The following is a 27,932-nucleotide window of genomic DNA, read 5'->3' as shown; positions in this document are numbered from 1 at the left end:
CTGTGAAACAGAACCCGTATATGAAAGAAAAATAACTTGGGAAATACTAATGAGAAAGGATAGCAGCCAGGAAAAGGAAGTCTGAAAGAACGTGATGGCAGAATTCCAGCTGGGTAACTATTGTGCTGTTATTGCCTTAACCTTAGCAAGGAATTAAGAGAATAAGCAGAGTGTACCAGAGGTGGTACACAAAGAAATAAAAAGCATAAACAAAAATGAAATGAACGAGAGTGAATGAGCTCATATACAAAATGGAAATGTAGTTATTAATTAGTGATATTGATTACTTGCCCTTATTATTACCTCTTCAATTTGAGAGGTGTTGAACAGGCAAACAAGCATTACCTTTGGTACAGTTTATCCTGCCAGGTGCCTTTCTCTGCCATAGCATGGAGCTTGCAGCTTTAAAAAAAGCGCAGAAGTCTGCTATATTTAACCTAGGTACAACAGAGGCCAAGTATTTGCTGAAGAACCAGCTCTGAATTATAAGTTACCGGGCAGTAGGCCACCAACAGCACGTAAAAGGTAAAACAGAGTCATCTGTTTTTGTGAAGGACTGCACTAGTCAGGTCAGTCCAACCTGCATTTCTAAAGACTAAGGCACAGAGATCTGCTGAGTATTTCCAGGGTGTTAGATGCTGCACAGCTATAGAGTATTACTGAATTTAAGGCCAAAGAAGCGTATTAGACTTTCCCATATGTGACAGATGATTCAAATATACTGATGTGTTCATACCTGAGAGGCAACTAACTTCCTCAAAGTTAAACCATGAAATCTTCATGGGCCTCAGTCACGAGAAACACCACCTACTGAAGACCCTAAAAGGAAAGAACCCTGCGGGAACAGCTTACAGGACACTTCACTGCTTCCTGACAGCCCTTCAGTTTCTCTGTCTATATTTTCAGTACTGGCAGCACAACTCCCTTTGGGTCAACTGATCAAGCATAAGAGCATAGAAATCCTTCAGATTCCACAAGCTGCTCAGCTCTATCCCATTGCTTAAATCAAGCACTTCAGTTCAGAGAAGAACATTCTGATTTCCAGAAACCAGAGGGACCTGATTGCCCCAGAAGTGTGCTCACAGCATATGAACTATTCTAAAATTTACTTCCAGGGACAACTCTGTTTGAACACAGGGCAGCTTTGCTTATCTAAAAGCTTACCTGTGGAAAACAAGAAAAAAAACAAGTAGTGAAAAGGAGCATGTTTTAACCTAGAGGAAGACCGGGACTGAGCACTGCTACTCTACATGCACGTCTCAGGACCAGAGGGTGCAGGCAGCACGGGTAAAATGAACCAACTGTATACAACGCCGTGTTTTTATTTTATTTTAAAGGCTAAATTAACTCAGAACTAAAAACCACAAGGATTTGCTTATACCAGAACTGACAGTGATTCCTTAAAGGCAAAGAGCAGGTGTGCTTTCAGCCTGATACCAGCTTAGCTTTGAACCAACAGAACTGCTTTCTAAGGAGAAAAGCATGATGTGCTTAACTACTAATAAGCAAAAAACGCAGGGACTCAACAACAAGAACACAAATTACACGACAGAGAAAAAAAAAAAAAAGCAACAAAACATCCGCAAATTATCGCTGACACGCCCAAAAGGAAGGAGGAAAGGTATTTAGCCCAGAGCAATCGATCGCAGGTTGAGGAAGGGACAGGCTCCGGGCAACCTTCCCAAATAGGCGTTCTGTGAGAGAACCCGGCAGGGCGGTTAGGAACACAGCGCACTCCCCCCTCACAGCAGCCATGACGGCCGCGCCCAACGCCCGCCCCGCGCGACGCCGCCGTTTGAACCTCCCGCCCCCACGGCGCGCGCTGCCCCAACGGCCAATCAGCGCCCGCGCTGAGGTAAACAGCGCCGCGCTGCCGGCCCGCGAGGGGCTGCACCGGCCGAGGGGGCGACGCGGAGCGGCGGGGCAGCCCCCGTTCAGTCCCGCTCGGTGCCGCTCCCTCACCCCGGGGCGCCTCAGCCCCGTGAGGCGGCGCGCCCCCCCGCCGCGCGGCTACGCGCCCCCCGCTCGCTTTCCCTCTGCTCCCTCCCCTTCTCCGCTCGCCCTCGGTGCCCTCCGCCCGCCTTCTCCCGCCTTACCACGTATCCCCCCCACACGTAGAGAAAGTTGCCGTCCACCACAGCGCAGTGACCGCTCCGCTCCTCGGCCACGCAGAACTGCTCCATGGAGTCTGCCGCCATCTTAGGGAGGAGGAGGAGGAGGAAGCAGCTCGCGTGCCTCAGCGCTCGCGCCCCGCCAACGTCTCCTCCGGGAGAGGCTGCGGCTCAGCGCCGCTCGCTCCCCTCAGGCGGACGGGAAGCGAGGAGGGTCCAAAGGGTGGGGCGGCGGCGGGCTGCCCTCTGCCCTGTGCCCCCGGCGCTGCAGGCGGGGCTGTGCTTAGCTGGGTTTGTTCGCGGCTCTCTCTTGTCAGAGAGGGTGTACAGCCGTGCTGCCTTGTGTGTCTGGTGAGGGGCACAGAGAGGTGGATTTGAGGCCTGAAACCTGACGGGAAGCACGGGAAAGTGCCGAGATAGGATACCTGAACATGAAGCCAGTGCAGGAGTCGGAAGGGAGGCTTGGGTTGAGGTAGAGCTCAAATGGGACGTGGTCTAGGACAACCACAGTGAAACTTGGCTTGGGCAGCCTGGAGAAAAGAAGGTTGGTGACCTCATTGCAGCCTTCAGTACCTAAAGGGAGCCTACAGACAGGAGGGGAGTCAACTCTTGGAAAGAGTAGATAACAGCAGGACGAGGGGAAATGGTTTGAAGCTGAGGGAGGGCAGATTGAGGTTGGATGTCAGGGGGAAGTTGTTTGCTGTGAGAGTGGTGAGGTGCTGGAACAGCTGCCCAGAGGCTGTGGATGCCCCGTCCATCCCTGGAGGTGTTCAAGGCCAGGTTGGATGGGGCCCTGGGCAGCCTGGGCTGCTGTGAAATGTGGAGGTTGGTGGCCCTGCCTGTGGCAGGGGATTGGAGCTTCGTGATCCTTGAGGTCCTTGAGGTCCCTTCCAACCCTGGCCATTCTATGATTCTGTGAAACTCATCTGGCTCCTGCCAAACAGCAGCTGTGAAACACTTTCTGATAGAAAAACAATTGTGTAGGCGTTCTAACCGTTGACCTTAGCAAGGACTATCCTGTGAATTTCACAGAATTTCACAGAATTGCCAGGGTTGGAAGGGACCTCAAGGGTCATGAATCTCCAACCCTCCTGCCACATGCAGGGCCACCAACCATCCCACCTAATGCTAGACCAGGCTGCCCAGGGCCCCATCCAGTCTGGCCTTGAACATCTCCAGGGATGGGGCATCCACAACCTCTCTGGGCAGCTGTTCCAGTACCTCACCACTCTCTCTGTAAAGAATTTCCCCCTGACGTCCAACCTAAATCTTCCTTCCCTCAGCTTAAAACCATTTCCCCTTGTCCTGCTGTCACTCACCCTTTCAAAGAGTTGATTCCCCTCCTGTTTGTAGGCTCCCTTTAGGTACTGAAAGGCTGCAATGAGGTCACCCCGCAGCCTTCTTTTCTCCAGGCTGAACAAGCCCAGCTCCCTCAGCCTGTCCTCATAGGGGAGGTGCTCCAGTCCCCTGATCATCTCTGTGGCTCCTCTGGACCCTCTCCTACAGCTCCCTGTCTTTCTTGTACTGGGGGCTCCACACTTGGACGCAGTATTGCAGATGGAGCCTCGGAAGAGCAGAGTAGAGGGGAAAAATCACCTCTCTGTCCTTGCTGGCCACCCCTCTTCTGATGGAGCCCAGGATCCCATTTGCCTTCTGAGCCGCAAGGGCACACTGCTGGCTCATATTAAGTTTTTCATCTATCAAGACCCCCAGGTCCTTCTCCACAGGGCTGAATGCTACCATCTGACCTTCAGCTCTAAAGCAGATGAAGTGAGAAGCTACCAACCACAGGTGGCAGAGCACTACAGGGGGGATCCCAGGTCTGCTATGCTGGATCTGCATGTTGGGGCCATTGCTGAACCGCATAGAACTGGTGCTGCAAGCTCACTGTGGACTCATCAGGGAATCATTTGAGTTGGATGGGACCTTTAGAGGCCATCTATTCCAATTCCCCCGCAGTGAATATGGACATCTACAGCTCCATCAGGTGCTCAGAGCCCTGATCAGCCTGACGTTGAACATATCATCTCCCATCATCTACAGTTTTTGTCTTTTTTAGTCATCGCTACCCTTCATCCCACCAACACACACTCCTCCCTATTGACTTGCCCTTGAGCAGCAGGCTGAGATATGCATTCATTCCCATTCTAGCTCCTGCACCATTCAATCAACAACCCAGTGAGTTTCAGCCAAAGAGTGGATCCATTCGGAATGAATGGAATTTGAAATAATCCAGGTACAGCTCTTCATGAGTAGTGGTGTAGAATTTCTGAGAAACACATCTGTAAAAGGACACAAAGTGAGACACGCTTCCTCTGATCAAAAAAGGAGGACATCAACTGCCAATGATTGTTAATATTAAAATTACGAATGATGCACTGGTATGATGGTTAAAACACAGGAAAGAAACATTTGATAGAATTAAGAAACACATCCATAAGTAGAGCTATGATGTGATCTAAGAAAGAAACTTTGGGCAGTATGAAGCAGCTCATGATTTTTTTTTGCCAGTGGAGTACTGGCAGACCTCAAAAACAAGATAATCTGTCATGTTTGGTATAACAGAACAGTTCCATCCATCTATCTTTGGCTCTAGGCAGACGTGCTGTGTGATCATGGAATCATAGAGTGACTTGAGTTGGGAAGGGACCCCAAGGATTGTCAAGTCTCAGCCCCCCTGCCATAGGCAAAGCCACCAACCTCCACATTTCATACCTGCCCAGGGCCCCATCCAACCTGGTCTTGAACACCTCCAGGGATGGACGGGGCATCCACAGCCTCTCTGGGCAGCAGTCCAGCACCTCACCACTCTCATAGCAAAGAACATCCCCCTGACATCCAACCTCAATCTGCCCTCCTTGAGCTTAACTGATCACGAACCATCAGACTGTCTCATTCAGCTCTTTCCTCTCAAGCCATGTGTGCTGCTGCCATAGCACTGATGTCAAGAGTCATTGCAGACTGGAGGCGAAGAGCTGGGCCTGGCTTCCAGAGCACAAGACAGATGGTTTTGGGAACAGAAGTCTGCAGCTCACACTGGAATACTTTTATATCTCTGGTGGGAGGCTCCAGGCAACCTAACAGAACCCCAAGCACTGCAGGGTGCTGCAGGAATTTCCTCTGTGTTCCTGGTTTGGTCATGTATTTTAAAAGAAATTAACATTTCTTATGTTTGAAGAGGGCTACCTTCTCTGGGTGAGACATTGGCAAAATTAGATTTTTTTTTTTTTTTTAAGAAGAAAAGGCAGTAATCTTAGCAAATAGAAGAACTTACATAAGGGTTCATAATTCACACCTAGCTGAGATGAAAAATGGATCGTGTTTCCTGCCAAAATAGCTCAGACCTGTCAGATGGTAGCTTTATGTCTAAAGAGAGTAGATAGATTCAGCTTTGCCCATGAGCTTCCTCCAGATGAGGGGGATAGATTATAAATGATGCAGTTGAGAATGGACTACAGAAAATAAGCTGACATTTTCAATCTGGTTTTATATCCCTGAAGTGTTTTGATTGAGGATCTTTCTTTCAGAGTTGCTTTTTGAGCCTTCTGTGAAACAAAGCTGTACTTCAGCAGATGAGACTGGGAGTATTTCGATGAAGTATCAGTCATTTTTTTTGGCTGGAGAGGAGGCAGCTGCCCCACAGGACTGGAACTGCAAGAGGTGCAGTGCATTTATTGTGCTTTCAAATACTACTTTTCTGAAAGAGTGGTCAGGCACTGCAATGGGCTGCCAGGGAGGTGGTGGAGTCACCGACCCTGGAGGTGTTCAAGGAAAGGCTGGATTTTGTGTTGAGAGACATGGTTTAGTGAGAACTATTGGTAATGGGTGGATGATTGGACTGGATGATCTTGAAGGTCTTTTCCAACCTTGGTGATTCTGTGATTCTGTACTTTGTACCAGGACTTAGTATGCTGTGACAGACTTCAAATGCTCAAGCTCAAAGGAAAAAATGTGCGTAATTCCCTGCCTGTGTGAAAAGTCAGTCATGGGAGCATTTATAGAATCACAGAATCACTCAGGTTGGAGATCCCAAACCCCAACCCCAGCCCACCCCACTGTGCCCACTGCCCACATCCCTCAGTGCCACATCTCCACGGCTCTGTAACACCTCCAGGAATGGTGACCCCACCACTGCTGGGCAGCTGTGCCATTGCAGCACCGCTCTTTTGGAGAAGAAACCTTTTATCCAACCCGATTCATCTTTAATGATGTTGGAACATTGACAGTCTCTGCTGCGGGGCGATGAACTGAAGAACTTTGAGCTCATCTTCATCCATCATCAATGCTCATCTTCAGCATCAAGCTGCTGTAACATGAAGCTGTGGTTGCGTATCAATAAAAATATCAATTAAAATCTTTTACACTGAGGGTGGTGAGGAGCCCATTGCAATGGGCTGCCCAGGGAGGCGGTGGACTTACCGACCCTGGAGGTGTTCAAGGAGCGTTTGGATTTTGTGTTGTGGGACATGGTGTAGTGAGAACTCTGAGTTTGACTTATACAAAATTTGGGGACAACTGACATTCGTGAACACGATGTTTGGATGGGACAGATATTATGTCAGAGCATAAGAAAACAGCCCAGGATCACGGTGTGCCCTTCCCGCTACAGAACTCACAAGCAGTGGGTAAAGGCTTTACTAAAAGTGATGAGCAACAGATTGCCCAACTCCAGCACGCCGCTAACAACTGCGACCCTGATGAAACTCAGACCAGCGGATCCGAGAGAGAGGAGAAACGAAGAGCCGAGCAATCGAGCACCGAAGCTGCGGTCGCACGCGGCATCCCGCCCGGCCCGCGGCCTCCTCCCACCCCGGGGCAGGGCCAGGGCGGCGGGGCGGCGCGGCGCTGCTGGGCGCCAAGCGGCAGCCATGGAGCCGGAGCGGCTGCGGCGCCGCCTGGGCTCCGCGTTCCGGGCGCGCGGGCTGATGCTGCGGGCGTGAGTAGCGGGGCGCGGGGCCGGCGGCGCGGGGCGGGCGCGGAGGCGGCTGCAGGCCTAGGCCGGGCTTGGAGGCTCCTCTCGGGCTGCCCGAACGCCTCCTGCCCTGCCGTGGGCCTCTTCCGTCCAGTTCCTCCCGTGGCTCGGGTCTGGGGAGCGCCAAAAGCTGCCTAAAAGCTGTCCTCTCCATGAGCTGCCGCGTTGTTGGGTCGATACTCGTATTTCTCCTTTGAGGATTGTGCATAGTATTAGCTCTGCTTTGTGCTTGGTGTGAATAGATTGTGATTGTTTTGAGCGAGGTCCTGGCTGTTTCATTAGGAGACCGAGCCCCGAGCCCACTGTTAAACAGCAACGCGAAGGTCGGGCCGTTAACCGAGACGCCAGTTTGATTGTCTGGCAGGTGATGGGAATAAGAAAATCGTTATCTTTAATTGCAAGAGTGTAGTCTAAGGATGAGGGAAGAAGTGGATTTGTAATTCTCATTTTATTTAGAATGTGTGGTACTGAGGGACGTGACACGGCGAGGATAGGTTGGGCTTGGGGATCTTAGAGGTCTTTTCCAACATTAAATGATCCTGTGATTCTACAATAACTCCAGTATCAGAGCTACTGATACAATGGAGTGAGTCCTGCAGAAGGCAGTTGGGGCTAGCATGGGCTTGCAGTACCTGAGGGATGAGCCAGCTCTGTTCAGCCCTTGGGATGGAAGATGATCCAGCTGTCCAAAAGGGACTTGCGGAAAGAAGGAGCCACAGCACACAGAAGATGTGAGAGGCAGCAAAAAAAAGATATGGTTTTAGTCTCCTTGGTTCAAAAGAGATTTTGAAAAATTGGGGAGGGCCCTGTGGAGGACCACCAAGGTGATTACAGAGTTGGAGAATTTAGAGTCATGGAACTGTTTGAGTCAGAAGGGACCCTTAAAGGTCATGTGGTCTAATTCCCCTGCAATGAATGGGAACTCCAGCAACTCCATCAGGTGCTCAACTTTGTCCAGCCTGACCTTGACATGTGGAAAAATGGAAAGGATTTGGGTTTGTTCAGCCTCAAGAAGGAAAGGCTCAGGGGAATCTAATCCCAGTCTTGTTTAGAGGTAATTAGGAAGAAGGAGGAGGAACTTCTCAGCAACACACTGTGACAGGACAAGAGGCAGTGGGCACAAGTAAAAAAAAAAAAAAAAGTACTAATAGTTTCTACTTTTTTAATCACAAGGCATTTAGTGATTGTATGCACATCTGCCAACACAGTTCATATGAACTTTACTGAATATTAATTGCTTTTTGAGCTAACTTTCTTTGTTGACATTAGGGAAGCTGTAAAATATCTCACTGAAACTCTTCAGTCCCTCAATGAAGAAGAGTTTGAGGATGTAATTGACAGGATCATCGATGCTGTTGAAAAACAGCCTTGTAAGTAAACATTTTTTTCCTAAGCTTGCTAAGATTATCTTGCACTTACAGTGTTATTTAGACAGTTACTGACAACTTATGCACTACAGTGTCACTCTGGTCTAGGAGGTTGATAAAGATAGATGTATTTGTTGACATTTTGTTTTGTTAAATACTGAAGTTTGTAGTGTCAGCAAAAGTCAGTGTCGCTTTGTTGTTTGAAAAGTTGGCAAGTTGGTAGCTCCTGACTTTTGGATTCCAAGAGTAGTGAAATTCTTCACTGCCAGCTACTAAAAGCTCCTAGCTGAGTTTGCGTGGGCATCTTTGCATCTGAAACTGTCATCTAAAACATTCAAATAAACCAAAGAAATAGCAAGAAGTTAGTTCACTCGTTATTCTGTAGCCCAGGTCCAGGGAAATAATAATGTTGTTGACAGCTGTAATTTTCAGAGCCTCGCTGCAAGTGTGAGAAGGGAACAGTTATCTCCCTTTGACCAGAGGTCATTGCACTTGCATTCAAGTGGAGAGGCAGGTATGAGGGCTATAATAATCCAGCACGTTTGCTTACAGCAACTATGGAAGGAGTTTAACAGCACCTGAATGTTCTCCGTTTGCTCAAGGCAGGTGCTGACGTTCTGTTATGCTGACTGATCTTGTAGTAATGTTGGGCTGAAGGTGCTGCTCACAATTGGGGCACTACAGCAATGGATGAGCTGTACATCCTTGATGTATGAAAATGCATCAGATACCATAAATGACTGAGTCCAAAAGTGAATCCAGAAAACTCCTGGAAAACCCTGTTTATGCATGAGACACTCTATGAGTTGAGCTATTGCTGGTAGCATTCCCACAACTCCTGTAATTCTAAGCATGCCTGAAACTCCATCATCCTGGCAGGAGTTTTTTCTTTGGGTACCATTCCCTGCTTAACCTGGACAGTGTGTCCTCAGGCACAGTGTCCCTAATTGTGGGCCACAAAACACGGAGTTGTCACATCCTTACTTAAAGAACATGGCTGAAGGGGGTGGCACTGATGCCTAACATGCATGTGTGTTTAATAATTTGAGCTTGTGAGAACCAGGAAACCTGACCACTTTTTTAGCTGAGGAGATTCGATCCCATATAAATGGGATCTGAAATAAATGTTAGGCCTTAAATGAGTTTAGGAAACATTCTCAGCCTCTCCTATTTAAAGCAGGTTAAATAAAATGTGGGCATTTGATTGCTGTAGTAGCAACAACAGAAGTTACAACTTTACGTTCTTACACTAGCCATTGGAAAACACAGCTGATCAGATAGGGAGCCAAAGCAGTTTGGAGAGCTGGTCCTCACCTAGAGTGAAGCCTGCTGGTACAAATTCACATGTGCACATTTTTGAGCAGTTCTAAATCAGTACAAGAATCTCCAGGGCCAATATAGTACCTGTGGTTGGTGTATTTGCTAACGCTGGTCTTTGTACAAGATAGGATTTTGTGCTATAAATGCCAGTGTTGTCCAGCTAATGATTGTGAGTTGCTTGAGACCACCATTTGGATGTGCTGATATCCCCTGTGATTCCTGCTGGCTCACCTGGTGCCCCCCCTGCTGTGCACTTCAGCGCTGTCTTACATGAGTTGTGATTTTGTTTCCTGAGTCAGCAACTCGGCTTGGCTGTGCTGACCAAATCCTTTTGTGAATCCATGCCTTGCTGTCCCTCTCAAATTCAACAACACTTAGTGTTTAGAAATTGTTTTGAATTTCAATTGTCAGTTTAACATCTATGAAGGCAACAATGTGCCCATCTCCAAGATTGTGCTAAGCTGTTTGAATACTTATTTATGACAGCAATCTGTGCGATAATGTTCTGGAATAAATTAACCTTCAGAATGTGAAAGTTCTCATCTAACACATTTGTAGTATATTTGGCAGCTTTGCATAAGCTATAATTGTCTTGCTGTCCATGTTTAGCGAATTAATGGTGGGCACAATATGAGTGTGGGTTAATTTCTTGCTTGAGATGCATCCTACTGGTAAGAATAATGCTAAGTGATCCATCCTGTGTGTTGTTACCTTTTTGAAAATATGCTTTTTTGTGTATTAGAGAAGACTCAACCATTTCTTGTAAAGTGTATGAGACCTCCACGCTTTCTTACCACTCTCCATATGCTGCACTTTTAACTCTTTGAAATTTTCTTTCCAGTGTCAACTAATATGATTGAACTGTCCACAGTGGAAGCAGCTGTCCAAGAATGTAGCCAAGCGTCAGATGAAACAATGTATGGTGACATTATTTCTTTTTATTTGATGTTTATGGGAGTTGGTATGCATTCCTTTATTTCTGATTGGGAAATAAATGGCAGGCGTTTCCAGCAGTGCTACACATGCCAGTAATTGCTTTGTGCTTTGTCTTCCTGATGCTGCCTTGGAAGGTTGGTAATGTTCCTTCTTAGAAAATTGGTTCTCATGGATAGTCCTCTGGGGGATTCTAAATATAATGCTGACATTTTGGAATTAAAATTACATGGTTATGTGTTACATGTGACACAGATTGAATATTAACCAATGAAATAAACCAATAGGGAACTTGTTACTTCTGTTCATTTCTTTATTTCCTTTTCTCCAGATGAAAATTATATGAGGTTGTTTTTGTGACTTTCATAAGATAGCACTTGGAAAAGTTTTCCTTCAGGGTGCTGCTTGCTGCTTTTTTTTGTGTTTTTTTTTTTTGTCTAGCAGGGCTGTTATGTGGAAAACCATGATTGATTTTCACTCTGTGATAACAAAGCAGAGAACAATTACTTGAGCTTCTGAGAGTTTTATTTGTGATTGTGATGAATGTGTTTTCTTCAGTGTTTGCCTTGTGTATTGACATCGTAATGCAAATCATGAAAATAAATGGTTTGTTAGGCATGTCAGATACTGTGATCCCACAGTCCTCAGTGTGAAGCAAATTTATTTATTTTTGACTTTTCTCCTAGTCATTGGAACCTTTATAATGCTGGTGGTTTCAATGTGACTTTTTCTTATGTCACTTCATATACTTAAATGCATTTTTTGCTCCTGACAGGCTGAGGGAGCTGGGCTTGGGCAGCATGGAGAAAAGAAGGCTGCGAGGTGACCTCATTGCAGCTTTCCAGTACCTAAAGGGAGCCTACAGAGGGGAGGGGAATCAACTCTTGGAAAGGGTAGATAACAGCAGGACAAGGGGAAATGGTTTGAAGTTGAGGGAGGGCAGATTTCAGTTGGATGTCAGGGGGAAGTTGTTTGCTGTGAGAGTGGTGAGGTGCTGGAACAGCTGCCCAGAGAGGCTGTGGATGCCCCGTCCATCCCTGGAGGTGTTCAAGGCCAGGTTGGATGGGGCCCTGGGCAGCCTGGTCTAGTATTAACTGGTCTAGTATTAAATGTGGAGGTTGGTGGCCCTGCCTGTGGTGGGGGGTTGGAGCTTCATGATCCCTGAGGTCCCTTCCAACCCAGGCCATTCTGTGATGATTCTGTGACTGCACAGGTTCTCAGTGCAGAGTCATGAAGGGAATACTTCACTCGTGCCTCCCAAACTTTTAAATTACAGTGCAGGAAGCTTGGGGATAAGGTTTGGTACAAAATACAAATGAAGTCCAAGACACCATTGTCTGATAGGCACTGATTGATGTCCTGTGCTTGTAAACCATAGTGAGGATTCATGGAAAAATTTTTAGCTCTTCTGATCAACTTCATGCTCTTAGAGAATAATGGGAGGTATCAGAGAGAACAGTACCAGTACATGTAATAGGCTATCAACTCAGTAAATGGTTTGAAGATTTGTGTAATTTTAAACCTATTCACATAAAGCACACCAAAACTGTTCTGTTGTCAAAAAAGTTACCAGAGGATAATAACAGAAATATCACAGAGATGCATCTTTTTCCAAGTAAAGTTCCTTTTGTTTTTTAATTAGAAGGTGCTGCAGTAGCCAGTAGGTAGAGTGGAGGTAGAGCAGGAGATACAGTGGTAACACAGGATAATAGAGAACAAAACAAATAGACTTCTCTTCACAATGTTTGTTTAGTTGTTTTCTCTCCTTATTGTTTGTTAGTTCCACCTCAGTTAACGCTGTAAATAAATTCTCATTTCAGAGAAAATGTTTTCAACATTATTGGAGCCTTTGATATTCCACGCTACATTTATAATTCAGAAAGAAAGAGATTTCTACCGTAAGTCGTGCATATTTTAAGCTTCAGCTGCTCCTTGTTTTAAGAGATAGCCTGTATTTCTGTATGTCTAAGAAGTCTCTGTTCTATTCTTTCCCTCTTGGGTTCACTCATCTCAAGCTCATGTGAGAAAGTAAGATAATTTTGTTTCTCAAAGCCTGACTGACTCTATAGAGGCTATGATAAATGCTGGCTCATTAATAAATGTGCCATTGGGTTTCTCCCCACTTGGTAGGATGGAGCTGAAATGGCCATCTCTGTCTCTTCTGTGGCAGTGTATTCTGTGCTGCCTGTGATCTGACTAGCTCTGAAATTCAAGTATTTATCACACAATGTGCCAGCTGTGTTAATGCCATTTAAGGAATACAAGAGACAGTAAGGCTAAGGGCATACATCACTAACATAATGATTACTTTTTTGCTTTCTGTATTTGGCTCTTGGATTTTTTTTCCAATAAATTTGGTCTCTGTGTTGTCTGTATTTATTTCCTAGACTGTAGCTTGCAACGTCCTGTAGCTCTGGGCCATTTCTAAAGAGAGCTACAATATGTTTAAAAAAGAAAAAAATGGAGCAAGCAATGATTCCCCAGGATGGAAAAAGAAAGAAGTTGCTGCAGGAATTGGTTATAAATGTTCTGCTAGAACATTTACATTTACTGAAGAATTTACATTAACACAAGCAGCCCAGACTGCTGAGCCCAATAGAGGCTGTACTTTTACAAAGCTGCAGGTGTTGTTAGCTGAGAAATTGATAGTTATGTTTGTTGTGAGGCATTACAATGACCTTCATGTAATGTCATTCTCTAGTTTTGGTTCATGAATCTGCTGGTCAGCAACAACATTCTGTGTGTTTGCAGGAGGAGGTTAATTCCAAGTGCCACTTTCTAGCTTTTTAGGCTATCAGAAGCAGAGAACTCCATGAAGACATTCTGCTCATCAAAGGGAAGAAACTGCACTTGTTCACAGTCACTTAATAGGCATAATTGCTTTTAAAAAATGGACTTCTGCAAAGTCCTGTTGACGTGGAAATACAGGTCTTGAGGTCTGTGATGTAGAGGAAAATTAAATTGATATAGCCTTCAAAAACAGAAACACGGGGGCCCTAGCAGAAATCTTACTCATTGCCTAAATATATTATGCAGTAGCATTATGACTCTTGCAGACACCTTTTAGATCAATAAGTAATTTCTGTGTGTAGAATGTACCTTTTTTAATCTTGATTTTGTTGAACTTCTTGCAGTCTGTCAATGACCAACTTTCCTGTACCAAATTTATTTGGAACTGCCAGAGATAAAGCAGAGTTGTTTCGTGAACGCTACTCCATCTTACAACAGGTCAGAAATGGTTTTGCTTTGTTTAACAAAACACATAAACAAAATGCTTTTCCTTTTTTGCTGTTAAATACAGGTACAGTCTTCTCAACTGACACCATGCAGGGTGATGGATGCATGTGTTTGAGCATTTTAGCATCATGTCATAAGAGCAGGTTATCTATTTCTGTGTGTGCCTTCCTCCTGTTTCTCCTTTGTTTGACTAGCCTGTCACTGTACATAGTGCTTGTTGAGATAATACAAACCTGAAACCCTGGGAAACTCTCATTCAGCCTCTTCTTGAAGCGTTGATGTTTGCGTCTGCCTTATTTCAGTTATCCATTTTCCAGTTATCAGAATGCTCAGTAGGAGTCAGCCATGCCTTGTCATCTCATGGTAGCAGTTGTGCCTTGTCCCCTGTTGTGAGCAGCTCCTGAGCAGAGTTCCCCAGCAGGACTTGCTTTGCACTGCTGATGTGGTGGTAGCCACAGGTATTGACAGCATTTCTAGGTGGTGGCCCTGCACAGTCTGTGCACTCAGCTCAGAGTCAGCCTATGGGCTCATCCCTGAGCAGGACCTCAACTCAGTTCTTTCCTTCCATCCAATCTCCCCACACACTGGAGTGTAACCCTGCTGTGCTTTGCCCTGCAGTCTGGCAAGAGCAGTATGAGATCAGAGAGTGAATGGCTAACGTGAATGACTTGTTAATCGTTTATGAGGTGTCTGCTCTAACAGATGCACAGCACAGATCATGCCATGTGCTAGCAGGTTCTGTGCAGAACCATTTACCTCTGCGCAGCCCCAAACCCAGTGAACCAGCAGGAGGCAGGCAGGCAGTGAGGCAAGCTTTTTGCTGTGCCACCCCACAGTGACTAGCTTGGCCTTTGGACCAAAGTTACATACCCCAGGGCACCAGCAGCTCTGTCTTCCAAAGAGTGCTGCTGCTAAAGGTATGTGTACTGCAATTTGGGAGCCTCTATCCTGGAAGCCAGTTAATCTCTAACAAAGATTTAGTCCATGCAAACAGTGTGTTAAGTTTACTTCTTTGTGATGCCCAGAAAAGTGAATGTTTGGGTTGCTAGTGAAGGCTGCTAGAACTAATTCCTGTATGTGGTACATGGGCTGGTAGCAATGGGTCTGTTCCAAGGAGAGGTATTTAGACTGCATGAAAAGCACTGAAAGAAGTGAAAATTTCTACAGTGTATTTTCTACAAGCTCTGCACTTTAATTTTAGTGTAGCTTGCCCCCATTTGTAAAAAAAGACAAATGACAAAACGGCAAAAAAAAGTATTTGTTTTTAATAGGCCTGCCCTGAAGAGAGAACCTGCCCTATTCCATATAGCCAACATTTCATACAGTTTACCTTCCCTTGCTGTCTCACTGCTTTCCTCCAGGTAGTCAGAAATAACTTTTAAAACCATTACACATGCAGTTACTTTTTGGGCTTAGTTTTATAGTCCAATGTGAATCTCTTTCTTAGAAGCAAATTATTGTCAACTGAACTAGTTGTGCAAAAACAAGTCACATGTTGCTGGATAAAACAGAGTAAGAGAACTTCATAAAATATTTTGTATGGTGGTTGTAATGAACTGAATTTTTGACAGCACTCTTTTTTTGTTTTTTAAACTATATCACTTCAATTTTGGTTTCTGCAGAGAACTCACAGACATGAGCTGTTTACACCTGCAGCAGTTGTTGTTCATCCTGATGACAGTAGGAGCAAATTCCAGGTAAAAAATCTTTTTTTATTTCTTGTAGAGGGAACTGTTCTTTGTGCTTTGATGCACAATGACACCTTATTTTTCCATCTAGTATGGGTGATCAATGGAAATGAGTTTTTTTTCTATCATTTTTAGCTTGTGTGTCAAAATGGCATGATGACCAAGCTGCTTCAAAACAGCTATGAAGTGCATGAGAAATGCAGCTTTCCAAGGTGGAAATACATTGACTGCTCAGCTTTACACTTTTTTTCCTTTAACTTGAGAATATTTTTCTTCTTTCTTTTATTAGCACCAGGTTCACAAACCTTTGGTTCAATAAGTTCACAACCTGCGTTTGTTCTGTTTCCATCTCAGTTTTCTCATATTAAATGCTCTTCTGATGTGATGTAATTATTACATATTTTAAAAGAAAAAATGCATGCATGTGTCTCTGGGTACCAAACAGGTTTTGTTTTGAACAGCTTGCCTGTTTCTGCTTGTTCAGAGCATGCCATCTTGTAGGAAAAAAAAAACAAGTGACCTTAGCTGAGTTGAGCTTGCATCTCCATGCAGGCTTTGTAGGCATCTTTCTCTCTTGACAGCTTCCTATTCTCCTGTCAACAGTGCCAAGAGCATCTATTGTTTATGCTGGTGTTCCAGGAGGATTGTCTCCCTTAACTGCAGCTTGGCAGACCAAAATGAGTTTGTCCAAAGAATGCAGACAGCCTGCTGTGTTATGTTACTTGGGAGTATTCCCTGTTATCCATCTAAGGCTCCTCAGCAAAAATAATTAGTGCTAACTGCCTGGGGGGAGGTTCAGATCTGCCCTGTGGTTCAGATCAGATCCTGCTGAATATCCAATTACTAAAATTGACGTTCATATGCAAGAGCAGAAATTGCCATTTGTTCTTTTCAGTTTTAATGCTTCTGTAAGCAAAATAGCAACAACAAATAGTTACTTGCTAAGCACTTTGTGCTGGCAGCCATTATTGGAAATACTTCCCTCAAGTCTGTTACATTTGACATTCAGAAATGTGTCCCTGATTTTTCTAATGAGCCTGAATTCTGTCCTAGCTTGTTTGTGTATTTATGCAAGAATATTTGTATATGCTGTCTGATACTTTGTCTTGCTTGCTTCAGAAAAGCTATTTTGGAGACCTGGTGTTAGTCTGATGTGATTCTTTGCTTTTGGTTCCAGCTTAAAACAGTAGAAACTCTGTTGGGCAATACAGTGAAAGTGGGGGAAGTGATTGTCCTTGGGATGATAACTCAGCTTAAGGAGGTAAGTTGCTGTTTACTGTGGATTGTATAGATCACCATTCATTCAGCACTAGAATATATTAGGAAATGAGAAGGCTCAATCAGCACCTTACCCTCCTGTGTAAGTTGGTGACAGAACTGCCATCAGTGTCCATGGTGCAAGACTCATTCCTTAAAAAGAGGTTAACATTTTCTGGGTGTGCTCCATACTGAAATGCTGAGGCCTCCAATCACTGTGTTGCACTAGCACTGCATTGGCTTGTGATTAAGGGGAGGGATTCACTAGTAGAGTGTCTGAGGGAAAATGCTAACATAATCTACACTGCTTTCAGTTCCACCTCTATGCTCTAAGTATATAATAGAACACTTCTCTGAACTGTTTATAAATGCTGACTGCTAAATGTTTGTGATTAAAGCATTTACATGTCTGGATATACTTTGCTTCATTAATTAATCCTGTTTTTTTTAGGGGAAGTATTTCCTAGAAGACCCTACAGGAGTTGTCCAGCTAGACCTTAGTAAAGCAATATCCTTTATCTATGATCTGAGAGTTGAATAAGGTCTGGGGAGTAGAAGTGAAGTCGGTCTGGGGATGCTCAATTTGAATAACAAATCCATATTGACCATTAAGAATTATGTATAGAGAGCTGCAAGTTGCAGCTCCATCTTTTTCTTTCTTTTACAAGTTTCATGGTTGCTGGAGCTCAGTGCCATTTTGAAGGACAAGGATAGGATCCCTATCCCAAAGAAGTAGAGTGTGTTCCTGTTTGTGTGCTGTTTGTATTAAGCTGGCTGAAAAGCAAACTTTGGCTACAGAATCAGTGTAAGAGTCCTGATCTTAGAAAAATACATTTCTTAACCTTTCCTCACCAGTTCCACAGTGGTTTGTATACCGAATCGTGCTTCGTTTTGGCAGAAGGTAAAGCAGACTTCTTCTTTTTTTTTCTTTTTTTAACTTGGAATGAATTATTCTGCAGGTGGCTTTTGCTGCAGTTAGACATTTGCCAAATGTGGCTAAAAAGAGAAGTCTAATCTTGGTGAGGTTTGACCGTGAGCTGAGCTTGTGACTGAGAATTTCGGCCCTAAGCCTTTCCTGCTATCTCAGGCTCTTGAGGCAGAGCTCCATGACATTCTATGCTTTTCAGTGATGTTGATGAGGTGAGAGAAGCCACAACAGCGTTTGGAGTTGGCCTTAGTTAGTCTGTATACAGCATGCTTGGAGAAGGTATGACCAGAAGAAGAACATGGACTAGAATAACTGAACAGCCTGGTCTGGCAGTTGGGGACCCTGCACATAGCAGGAGGGTTGGAACTAGATCATCTTTGTGGTTCTTTTCGACCCAGGCCATTCTATGATTCTGTGACTGTGAATAAAAAATAAGAAAATACTGCTTTGTGTTGTCAAAGCCTCAGTTCTTCAGAGGCTTCTCATTAAGACTGTGTGTAGTTTTGGAGCCTTAGATGTGCAGTGATGGACGTTGCTGTTTGTGGGACATTTCTCTGTGCATTCTGTTAATGTGTTTTATGTTTAAAATTTATGAAATACGCTAAGTAGAAGAGAAGCATGAGTGGGGATTGAGTACCACCCAGTTACTTCCTTTAAGAGATGACAGTTCTCAAGAAAGGGTGCAGTTTGATGCAGACCCTTCAGGGGCAGAGCCAGTGAAAATGATTGCTGTTTCCCTACATTCTTACTCAGTTGGGTTGAGAAGATTATGTGGATGTGCAGCAAATCCACTCAAAGAAAGGGTCGAGGCCTAAAACAGTTGATGTCTTGCTCAGCCTGTTTTTCAGCCATATAATTCCCTGCTTCTGTTCACTGCTGAGCAGTGCAGGGACTGGTGCTGTCACAAGAGAGGGATTGATGGAGGCTGGGACTGAGCAGCACAGCTGCCAACTGTCTGACTAATGTCTAGGGTATGATGCTGTTACAAAAACTAAAGGTTATTTTGTTGTTCAAAAATGTCTTAGGTTGGTATGAAGATGAAGTTTTTCATGTGAATGCTTTCGGATTTCCGCCTACTGAGCCGTCTGCTACCACGAGGTATAAAACTGACTTTCAGCAGCCTCACTCTGACTTCGTATTTTGTTGTAGGTTTCCAAGTAAGCTCATTATCATTTTATAATTTTTGTGACATTGAAGTATGCTATTATTTCCCCTCCTCAGATATTTCAAAATAAATACTTTCTTATCCTGTGAAGAAGGGTTGAGGGAACTGGGCTTGTTTAGCTTGGAGAAGAGAAGGCTGCAGGGAGACCTCATTGTGGCCTCCAGTACTTGAAGGGAGCGTGTGAATAGGAGTGGGAACGGCTGTTTGTGAGGGTGGATGGTGATAGGACAAGGGGGAATGGTTTTAAAGTGAGACAGGGGAGGTTTAGGTTGGATATGAGGAGGAAGTTTTTCAGCCAGAGGGTGGTGAGGCACTGGAACAGACTGCCTAAGGAGGCTGTGGATGCCCCATCCCTGCAGGCATTCAAGGCCAGGCTGGATGTGGCTCTGGGCAGCCTGGGCTGCTGGTTGGCGACCTGCACATAGCAGGGGGTTGGAACTGGATGAGCATTGTGCTCCTTTGCAACCCAGGCCATTCTATGATTATGTGAAGTGGGATTTTAAGGAGGCAGTTCTGAGACAAGCATGTACTGCATGTTAATAACCACTGAGATCTAACCACTTCTGAACTGCAAAACTAAGTAACTATTATCTAGGAATAAGGATCTCCATGTTGCTCAGGGAATGGATGAGGGAGGGAACCCTGGGTACACATTACCCAGAAATAATCTATGAAATTATGGCAGGGCACTGCCCATGCTTTATATCTAGGTGACTGCCATTTATTTTCCTTGGTTTCTCCATCAGCTACTAAATGATAAAGGATATGATTTGAGCTTATTATTATAATAATAATAATTAAAATGGTTCAGGTGAGTCATAATCAAAACTAGTGATTATTTGGGAAGAGAACAGAAGTAACATGAATATTTTAATAATGTAGAGCCTTCTATGGGAATATAAACTTCTTTGGAGGTCCTTCCTCAACTTCAGTAAAGGCTTCTGCAAAACTGAAGCAGCTGGAGGATGAAAATGAGGATGCCATGTTTGTATTTCTTTCTGATGTGTGGCTGGACCAAGCTGAAGTACTAGAAAAGCTGCATACAATGTTTTCAGGTAGGTGGTGGCCGTTTTGATTCTGAGCTTTGTTTTAGAGAATTTTTACCATCTCCCTTGATCCTTAGCAGCATTGCTGGTGGCACTGGTAAGTGTGACAAGACACGCAGCTAGAAGGTCCCCTTCTGTGGCTGTGTCCCCTCCCTGCTTTGGGCTGAAAGCTCTGGCCTTGTGGTGAGCTTGCACAGGGGATATCCCATGGGAAACCTGTGTTGGAAAGCTGTAAGCTGATGTAGCTTTCTGTACTTGCATCTTGTGGTTGCTCACATGAGCATCGCTGTCCATGCAGGGGAAGCTGGCCAATGTATGGCTGGCAGCACAGCTGCTCTGCCCAGGAGCTGCTAACTGTGATCTGAATGTGCTCTTCTGTGAAACAGTGAGTTTTATACCTTTTTTAAAGGTATGCATTTAAATGAAAAGGTTGGGCAACGATTTTCAAGAGTCCTTTTGCTGTGTTTATTGTGTGTTTTGAGTGAATTTCAGTTCTGAGAAAGTACCAATAAGACCAGCTGCTGGCAGTATTTTACAGAATCCCACTGAACCCCAGCCTCAATAAAGCCAGTGAGGTCTTGCTGCAGTTTAACGATAACTATTTGCATTTCATGTTTGCTGTTCTATTTCCTTTGGATCTTTCTCTAACAGATTTACAAATTGGATTGTATTATATTTTTGTGAGCTGTCGCTTCCTTTTCATAAATCTTTTAGCACCAGTATTGTTTTGGACAGTAGCCATTTATGTGTTTTGATAAGAAAGTTCATGAAAAGTCATCCTAGCCTTTGTTTAAAGGAAACTTTTTACTCCATCAGAAGAGGGGTGGCCGGCAGGGACAGGGAGGTGATTGTCCCCCTCTACTCTGCTCTTGTGAGGCCCCATCTGCAGTACTGTGTGCAGGTCTGGAGCCCCCAGTACAAGAAAGACAGGGAGCTGTTGGAGAGGGTCCAGAGGAGCCACAAAGATGAGCAGGGGGCTGGAGCACCTCCACTACAAAGACAGGCTGAGGGAGCTGGGCTTGTTCAGCATGGAGAAAAGAAGGCTGCGGGGTGACCTCATTGCAGCCTTCAGTACCTAAAGGGAGCCTACAGACAGGAGGGGAGTCAGCTCTTGGAAAGGGTAGATAACAGCAGGACGAGGGGAAATGGTTTGAAGTTGAGGGAGGGCAGATTGAGGTTGGATGTCAGGGGGAAGTTGTTTGCTGTGAGAGTGGTGAGGTGCTGGAACAGCTGCCCAGAGAGGCTGTGGATGCCCCGTCCATCCCTGGAGGTGTTCAAGGCCAGGTTGGATGGGGCCCTGGGCAGCCTGGGCTGCTGTGAGATGTGGAGGTTGGTGGCCCTGCTTGTGCTGGGGGTTGGAGCTTCGTGATCCTTGAGGTCCCTTCCAATCCTGGCCACTCTGTGATTCTGTGAGATCAGAGCAGTCTCTCTTGAACACTTTCTGTTTTTTACCAATGGAAAAATGTCAGTTATTCTCAAAATATGGGCTGTTCCTTCCATGCATCATTACATTAGTAATGATGGCAACATTTGGATAGCAAGCATCTGTGAGATCTGTGAATTGCTTCTTTGTATTCCTGAACAGTTTTGGAACAGCTTGTCCTGTCTGCCTTAGGTAGAATGGAGGTATGAGAGGGCAGCTGCTTTAAAAAAGAAGCAGTATAAAATTAAGGGTGCCAAACTGCTATTCACTTAAGGAGAATTGAATGCATTGTCATAATATCTACTGAAAAGTTAAGTAGTTAACTTTGAAGTTGGGAAAACAGTTCTGTATCTTTATGAGAGTTGGCAAGATCTTTGAACCAAATGAAGCCTGAGCTAAAACTGCAAATGCTGAAGCAATAAAGGGCCTTTGGTCAGGGAGGTTAATATACTAAGCTGGAAGAGATGCATATATTGTGTTTACTACTTTCAGACATTTTTTTTTTTTTTATAGACAAGTGATAAAGCTCATAATTGTATACTAAAAGTAGTAGCAGAGAGGAATAGCAAGGAAGAAATACTGCTGAGCCATTTCCCTGCCATAAGCAATTCTATCCTGTTTACCCCTGCTGGTTTGTAACATAGTGAAGGAAATGCAAGTCTGGTGCTGCAGGCCAGGGAGCTGGAGTGTGAGCTGGAACACGAAACAAATGCCTGAGTAGATGTTTTATTTTTGTTTTAGAGGTGGCAAATGGGTTTATTTTTTTAGTCATTGCTGAAAAACATGTGTTTCTGTGTGATTAGTGCTGTTGTGAGGGTCCATCAGATCCTTAAAATGCTCACGCAGTACTGTTGCTTTATAATGCTAAAAAATGAGTTAAATGTTAGGAGAGCTTTTGAATTGAATGATGCATGGAGGTTAATAATAATCCATTGCTACTTACTTGCTATTTTTCTTTTCAAGGAAAGAGTGTATTATTATTATAGGTTTTAGTTGTGTAATTATAGGACTGGGTCAGTGGTTAGTTGTATACACACAAACAATGTTGTTGGAACTGTAAATAATTAAAGCCTGTGTCTAGAAAATAGTTAGGGTTATTAATAGAAGCAGAGCTTGAAGTGCTGTTTTGGTTTTTGCCTTTCATGAAATGGACTGGAGGATGAATGATGAAAGGATCTTGAGGTGGATGGATGTTATACTCACATGTGCTTTGTTTTCCCAGGTTATTCCTCTGCTCCTCCAACCTGCTTTTTCTTTTGTGGAAATTTCTCATCTGCACCGTATGGAAAAAACCAAATTCAGTCTCTGAAAGGTGTGGAATTCTTCGCAGTTAATCCTGAACATTAAATTAAAACAGAGGTGGTAAAACTATTTAAAAAGGCAGAAAAGAAGTGCAGTGGTTTTGCTTTGCTGAAGTGTACAAGTGATCTGTGTCATGTGTGTTTTTGCTCTAACCAAGTTCTGCTTCATAGATACTTTTTTTCTGGCTCTAGGTTCCTTGAAGGCTCTTGCAGATATAATATGTGAATATCCCAGCATTCATAAAAGGTATACAATGAAGTGCTGTGTGGGTGGCAGGGAGAATGTGCTTGTTTTGGAAAATTTTGCTTTAATTACTTAAGAAATGAACAGATACCATGTTTTCCCATTTTTGTGAGCCAGCTGTAATCAGGTTACAGGCCTGTAAGATTGCTTGGGGGTCGGTGTAAGGCATTGATTCTAGCTAGAACAGTTTGGTCATGGAAGCTGCCCATTGAGTCAGCAAAGGTGAACCTGCCTTTCCTGGGAGCATTTCCCAGATAGATTGAACATGGCCCACAGTTCTCCAGAAGCTCTATTTGAGTGAGGCTTTTTTTCCTCCAAAATTCCCTTGCATTCAGCAGGGATCTGCCCAGTACTCCTTAATAAACTGATGTCCAGGTCTTGATGCTGCTAGCAGCAGCTGCAGGCTTTCTGTACCAACCCCGAGAAATGTCATCTGAAACACTGCCTGCTCAGAGCTTCTTGTTTCTGCCTTCCTGTTCTTGCCTGCATGGTTCTCCACAGCTGTTAATTTGAGAGCCAAGCAAAACAACACTGTCTTGAAGGGGGATGGATCCATGGATCCTTTATCTGTCTCTTCTCGTGTCCCTGCTCGGTGGAAGCTCCAGAACTGAATACTGTCTACAGATGTTTGAATATACAAAGGAAAGAAAAACAGGGAGGCAGCCAGGCTTATCCTTTCTGGCTTCTCACCTTTCAGTTCCTAACAGTAGCCATGAAGCAGAGCTAGTTCCTAGGATGGGCTCCCAGAGCAGTCATTTCTTAAATATAAGAGTTCTCCCACTTCAGTGCGGGATGGATATGAGCCTTATGATTCAGTTGTGATGAAAGTTGTTCATAAGGCCTGAAGGAACTGTCAGCTTTGCCATGGGATATGTTACTTGTGTTCATCTGTGAAATTGTGGTAGTACATAACCAATGGTTAGATACTCCTAGGATTATTTTATATGAAAGCAATGTGTTTAAACTTATTGCAGTAGTCGATTTGTGTTTGTTCCTGGCCCTGAAGATCCTGGTCCTGGCTCTGTTTTACCACGGTCAGTTTGCTTCACTTTTTACATTTTGAAAATTTGAATTAAATAGTTAAAGAAAGTAAGAAATTTGTGTGATTCACATGTTGCTACTTATTTTAGACCTCCTCTGGCTGAAAACATCACTCAGGAATTCAGGCAGCTGGTACCATTTTCAGTTTTCACCACAAATCCTTGCAGGTAACAGTCTAACTTACTGAGAGTTTTCATGTTGGTTTTTTTCTTCTTTTTTTTTAACCAAATGACTAGTTTATGTGCAGATGTAGCGGTCTTAACATTTTTAAATGAGGAGAATTCCTCACATTAATTGTAACTAATTTAAAATACACGAATATAGAAACAAATTAGTGATGACACCATCTTGAACAAAATGGTTTGGAAGTACTGCTGGAAGCTTAACTCAGTATAAAAAAAACCTCAAAAACATTTTTTTTCTGAATCTGGAGGGAAAGAAACAAGATGAGAAGGTATTGTTTTAATTGAAACGCATGTTTTCGTTTTGCTGTATTAGAGTAAGATTAACTTTATAATACATCTTTCCATCTGTTAGCATTTCATTGTAATTCATTTAATTTCATTGATATTTTCATTTAGGATTCAATATTGCACACAAGAAATAATTATCTTCCGTGAAGATTTGGTAAACAAAATGTGCAGAAACTGCGTCCGCTTCCCTAGCAGCAGCATGGACATTCCCAACCATGTGAGTTCAGCACTTCTTGCTAAGTTCTTGATGACTTTTTTTTTTTTTTTTTTTGATCAGCAGGTCTACATTTGGGCTGCTTCTAACCTGCAGAGCTGCATATGTTTGCAAACTTCTTAGAATAACTAGGTTTCTTGAAAGAGTTGTGAGGAGGGATCTATCTATGTAGTAGTATTGCTTGCATTTATATCTTGATAGCAAGGTAACTGAAACCAGGATGCTTGTTGATGACATCAGGTCGTTCTGACTGTCCATTGCAGTTGTCCTTGAACTCAACTTCCTAGCAGCTGGCTGTTGGTGTGTATGCACAAGCAATGAACGTTGTACCACTAAACATTGATTCCTAAAGGCAAAGCTTAATACAAATTACCTTTCTAAGATTTGATCAGTTAACCAGTGACATTTGCAGTAAAGCAGCACATCACTTTTCCAAAAGGTCATCTGCTTCATCTGCCTTTTCACTTGAAGTCTTAATCCTGCTTTTGATACATAGACACAGCACTCTGATTCTAGTTAATCAGTGCACGGCAGTTGATGAGACTTACTGATATAAGTGAATGAGAATGATCTAGACAGTACTGGCTCATTGCTGTGATGGAAGGAGTCTGTTTCTATTTATTTTATAGGCTTTTTTTGTTTTTAATTTGTTTGACTTGGAAACTTCCTGTTAACTCTTCCTTCTCTCCATCACAGCAGTGCTCAGATTCTTTCTGTGCAGAGAGAACCCCGTTGTGGATTCTGATGCACCTGTCTTTCTATATGCATTTTTGCATACATATGTGTATGCTATAAACCTTGATTTACTCATACAGGGATTCCAGAATTCTGCCAGATGAAAATTAGAATTACAAGGGGGGCAGCTAGTCAGCAGAAGGTGTCACTTCTGCTGAAGGGAATCAAAAACACAACTTCAGCATAAAGACTGTAAAGTGTGGGTCTTGTGGTTAACTGGTATTGCAAGAAAAGCCCTGAGGAATAAAAGAAAGAACCAAAGGCTAAACACATACAGAAAATCTATGGCAGTGTTGGTATCTCCTGGGCTGGAGAAACAGATGAGCAGATTTTGCAGTTTGTGTATTAAAAAAGAAAACAAAACAAATCAGCAGCTAGCTGTTGTAGTGGAATCACTGCTTTGCTATAGAGAGCCCCACTAACCAGAGGGAGCAAGATGCATGAAAAATATTTCCAGGTTCGAAACTTCTCTATAGGCAGGACATCTGTAGGAATGAGACTGACTTACAGAATATGGTTCAGATGAACTCTCTGTGTTTATCTTGCAGTTTGTAAAGACCATATTATCACAAGGACACCTGACACCACTTCCACTGTATGTTAGCCCTGTGTACTGGGCCTACGACTACGCCCTGAGGGTATATCCTGTGCCAGATATGCTCGTCATTGCGGATAAATACGACCCCTTCACTGTCACCAACACTGACTGCCTTTGCATAAATCCTGTAAGATTTCCTTACGCTTTACAGAATAAGGCTTGAACAACCTTGAATTCATAAATAACTTTATTAAAATATCAGGAAAATTGATGATGGGTCAATTGCCAAAGGGAATGCAGTTACATAAGGGTAACTCTCTCTTACCATCTGTACAGCGTTATACTTAACACATTTGTGGTGTATTTTTCTTCACAGGGTTCTTTTCCAAGGAGTGGGTTTTCTTTCAAGGTATTCTACCCCTCCAACAAGACAGTTGAAGACAGGTAAATATATTCATTTTATTTGCTGACTTTCTAGTTATCAGGAGGAAAACAGAAAAGCAATTATATAAGCAGAACGAATGTTCTAGCAGTTAATGCAGCAGTGTAAGAAATTCAGAAGCCTAGACCTAAAATAAGACATGCAGAAGTTATGGTCAGGAAACAGTGATGAGAAAGATGATCCCAAAGTAAATGGAAACATAGATTGTATTAAATGATTTTCAGTAACTGAGATCCAGTTGGGAAACAGATTTGTTTCTGAACATTATACTTGTTGCATGGGTTAATCACAGTTAGAAACAATTTTTGGTTCATTTTGTGATCATAATCAAACTCAAAAGCCACTTTTATGATTTGATTTCATGTATTTTACACGTGTGCTTATTCATTCCTATTGTGGTCTTTGAACAGCTGAAAAAAACAAACCAGTTCCAAAACCAGAAAAACACAAACTAAACAGTATCAAAACATTTACAACTGTGCTAAAAATTTCCATCTGTTTGAAATAACAGTGGTAGAACCAAATAGGAAAATTGCTGTTTGTCTTGTCTGCCTCTGATTCAATTTCATGTCTTGTTGCAGCAGCTTTTTGTCACACGGAAGCGTATAATCTTCCACATAAGGGATAAAAGAGATCTGTGTAATCTTTACTTGAATACAGAAATAATTGTACCGTGAGATGCTTTAGGTCTTTAGATAGATCAAAACATTATGAAGTCTTTCACAGATCACAGAATAGAATAATGTGGTATGTATTGACATTCCTTTTAACTAAACCTTTCTTTTGTTTGGTATTTTCAGCAAGCTTCAGGGTCTCTGACTTTCTACGAGACTGTAATGGGACTGAGCCTTTGTGAGGCCAACTGTAGCACTCGTTTAGATGGATTGATTTTATGATGTTTTGCAGGCTGTTCATAACAAATGTCAAAGCCAAGCTTATTTTGTACGAAAATAAACTTTTACACAAAAATATGCTGCTTTTAGATAAAATTAATTTCCACAACACAAGAAAAGAAGGCACCTGGAAGAAGCAAGGGCACGTATAGAAAACAGCTATTTTTTAGAAAGGAAGTGAAAAACTGTTTTTCCCTGTGCTGAGCTGAACTGAGAGCTAGTTCTCTGCTACCCACAGGAAGGGCGGCGCAGGCTGGGATTTGTTTTGGGCAGGAGAGGCGTAAGGCAGATTTGCCAGGGGTGACGAGTGCTGGCAGTGCACAGTGTTACTCAGCCAGGGAGAGGTGTAAGGAGACAGGGTGAAGTCGTTTGAAATTCATGCGGGAGCATCAGGACGTGCAGTGCTGATTTCTATACGTGGTATGGCCTGCACCAGTTGTGGTGGCCTGCGGAGTTCGCTGGGGCGCCATCTTGCTTGGCGTCGCCATAGCAACAGGCTGAAGGCGCCACCGCCATCTTGTTTAGGGTCACTATAGCAACAAGACCAGGGCGCCGCCATCTTGTTTAGCGTCGCCACAGCAACGCGCGCGGCGGGAGCGGAGCC

At 43.7% G+C, this 27,932-nt stretch overlaps 2 protein-coding genes across 8 annotated transcripts in view; one reads left to right on the top strand and one right to left on the bottom strand.

Moving 5' to 3' along the window:
* Nucleotides 1-2,752, bottom strand: part of KLHDC1 (kelch domain containing 1) — a 28,884-nt gene extending 26,132 nt beyond the window's left edge. Inside the window, exon 1 of one of the 3 annotated variants that reach the window (XM_090141922.1) lies at nt 2,097-2,752. In XM_090141922.1, the coding sequence (XP_089998048.1) occupies nt 2,097-2,198 (102 nt within the window). In that variant the 5' untranslated portion in view covers nt 2,199-2,752. Of the gene's footprint in view, nt 1-736; nt 1,853-2,096 lie in introns of those variants that run through there. The other 2 variants (XM_031602268.2, XM_031602269.2) reach the window with 2 other exon arrangements.
* On the top strand, nt 1,767-27,428 carry POLE2 (DNA polymerase epsilon 2, accessory subunit). Of its 5 annotated transcripts, XM_090141919.1 has the most exons (21): nt 3,561-5,771; nt 6,012-6,130; nt 6,226-7,047; nt 8,353-8,453; nt 10,612-10,687; nt 12,524-12,601; nt 13,838-13,931; nt 15,563-15,637; nt 16,806-16,889; nt 17,337-17,393; nt 17,738-17,786; nt 18,839-18,911; nt 19,861-20,033; nt 22,670-22,759; nt 22,941-22,995; nt 23,967-24,026; nt 24,123-24,200; nt 24,615-24,723; nt 26,004-26,180; nt 26,370-26,437; nt 27,236-27,427. In XM_090141919.1, exons 3-21 carry the CDS (start codon nt 6,653-6,655, stop codon nt 27,252-27,254), a joined length of 1,911 nt encoding a protein of 636 aa, XP_089998045.1. In that variant the 5' UTR covers nt 3,561-5,771; nt 6,012-6,130; nt 6,226-6,652; the 3' UTR covers nt 27,255-27,427. The 5 variants fall into 5 exon arrangements, with proteins under 5 accessions (XP_031458123.2, XP_089998046.1, XP_089998045.1 ...); XM_031602263.2 differs by lacking the exons at nt 6,012-6,130; nt 6,226-7,047 and adding an exon at nt 1,767-1,855 and having other exon boundaries at nt 5,639-5,771; nt 27,236-27,428; XM_031602262.2 differs by lacking the exon at nt 6,012-6,130 and having other exon boundaries at nt 6,338-7,047.
* Nucleotides 27,429-27,932: the final 504 nt, after the last annotated feature.

Source organism: Phasianus colchicus, chromosome 5, assembly GCF_987193195.1.
Source record: "Phasianus colchicus chromosome 5, bPhaCol1.hap1.1, whole genome shotgun sequence".
In the NCBI taxonomy this organism is placed as follows: Eukaryota; Metazoa; Chordata; class Aves; order Galliformes; family Phasianidae; genus Phasianus; species Phasianus colchicus.
This window is presented reverse-complemented; position numbering and strand designations above follow the sequence as displayed.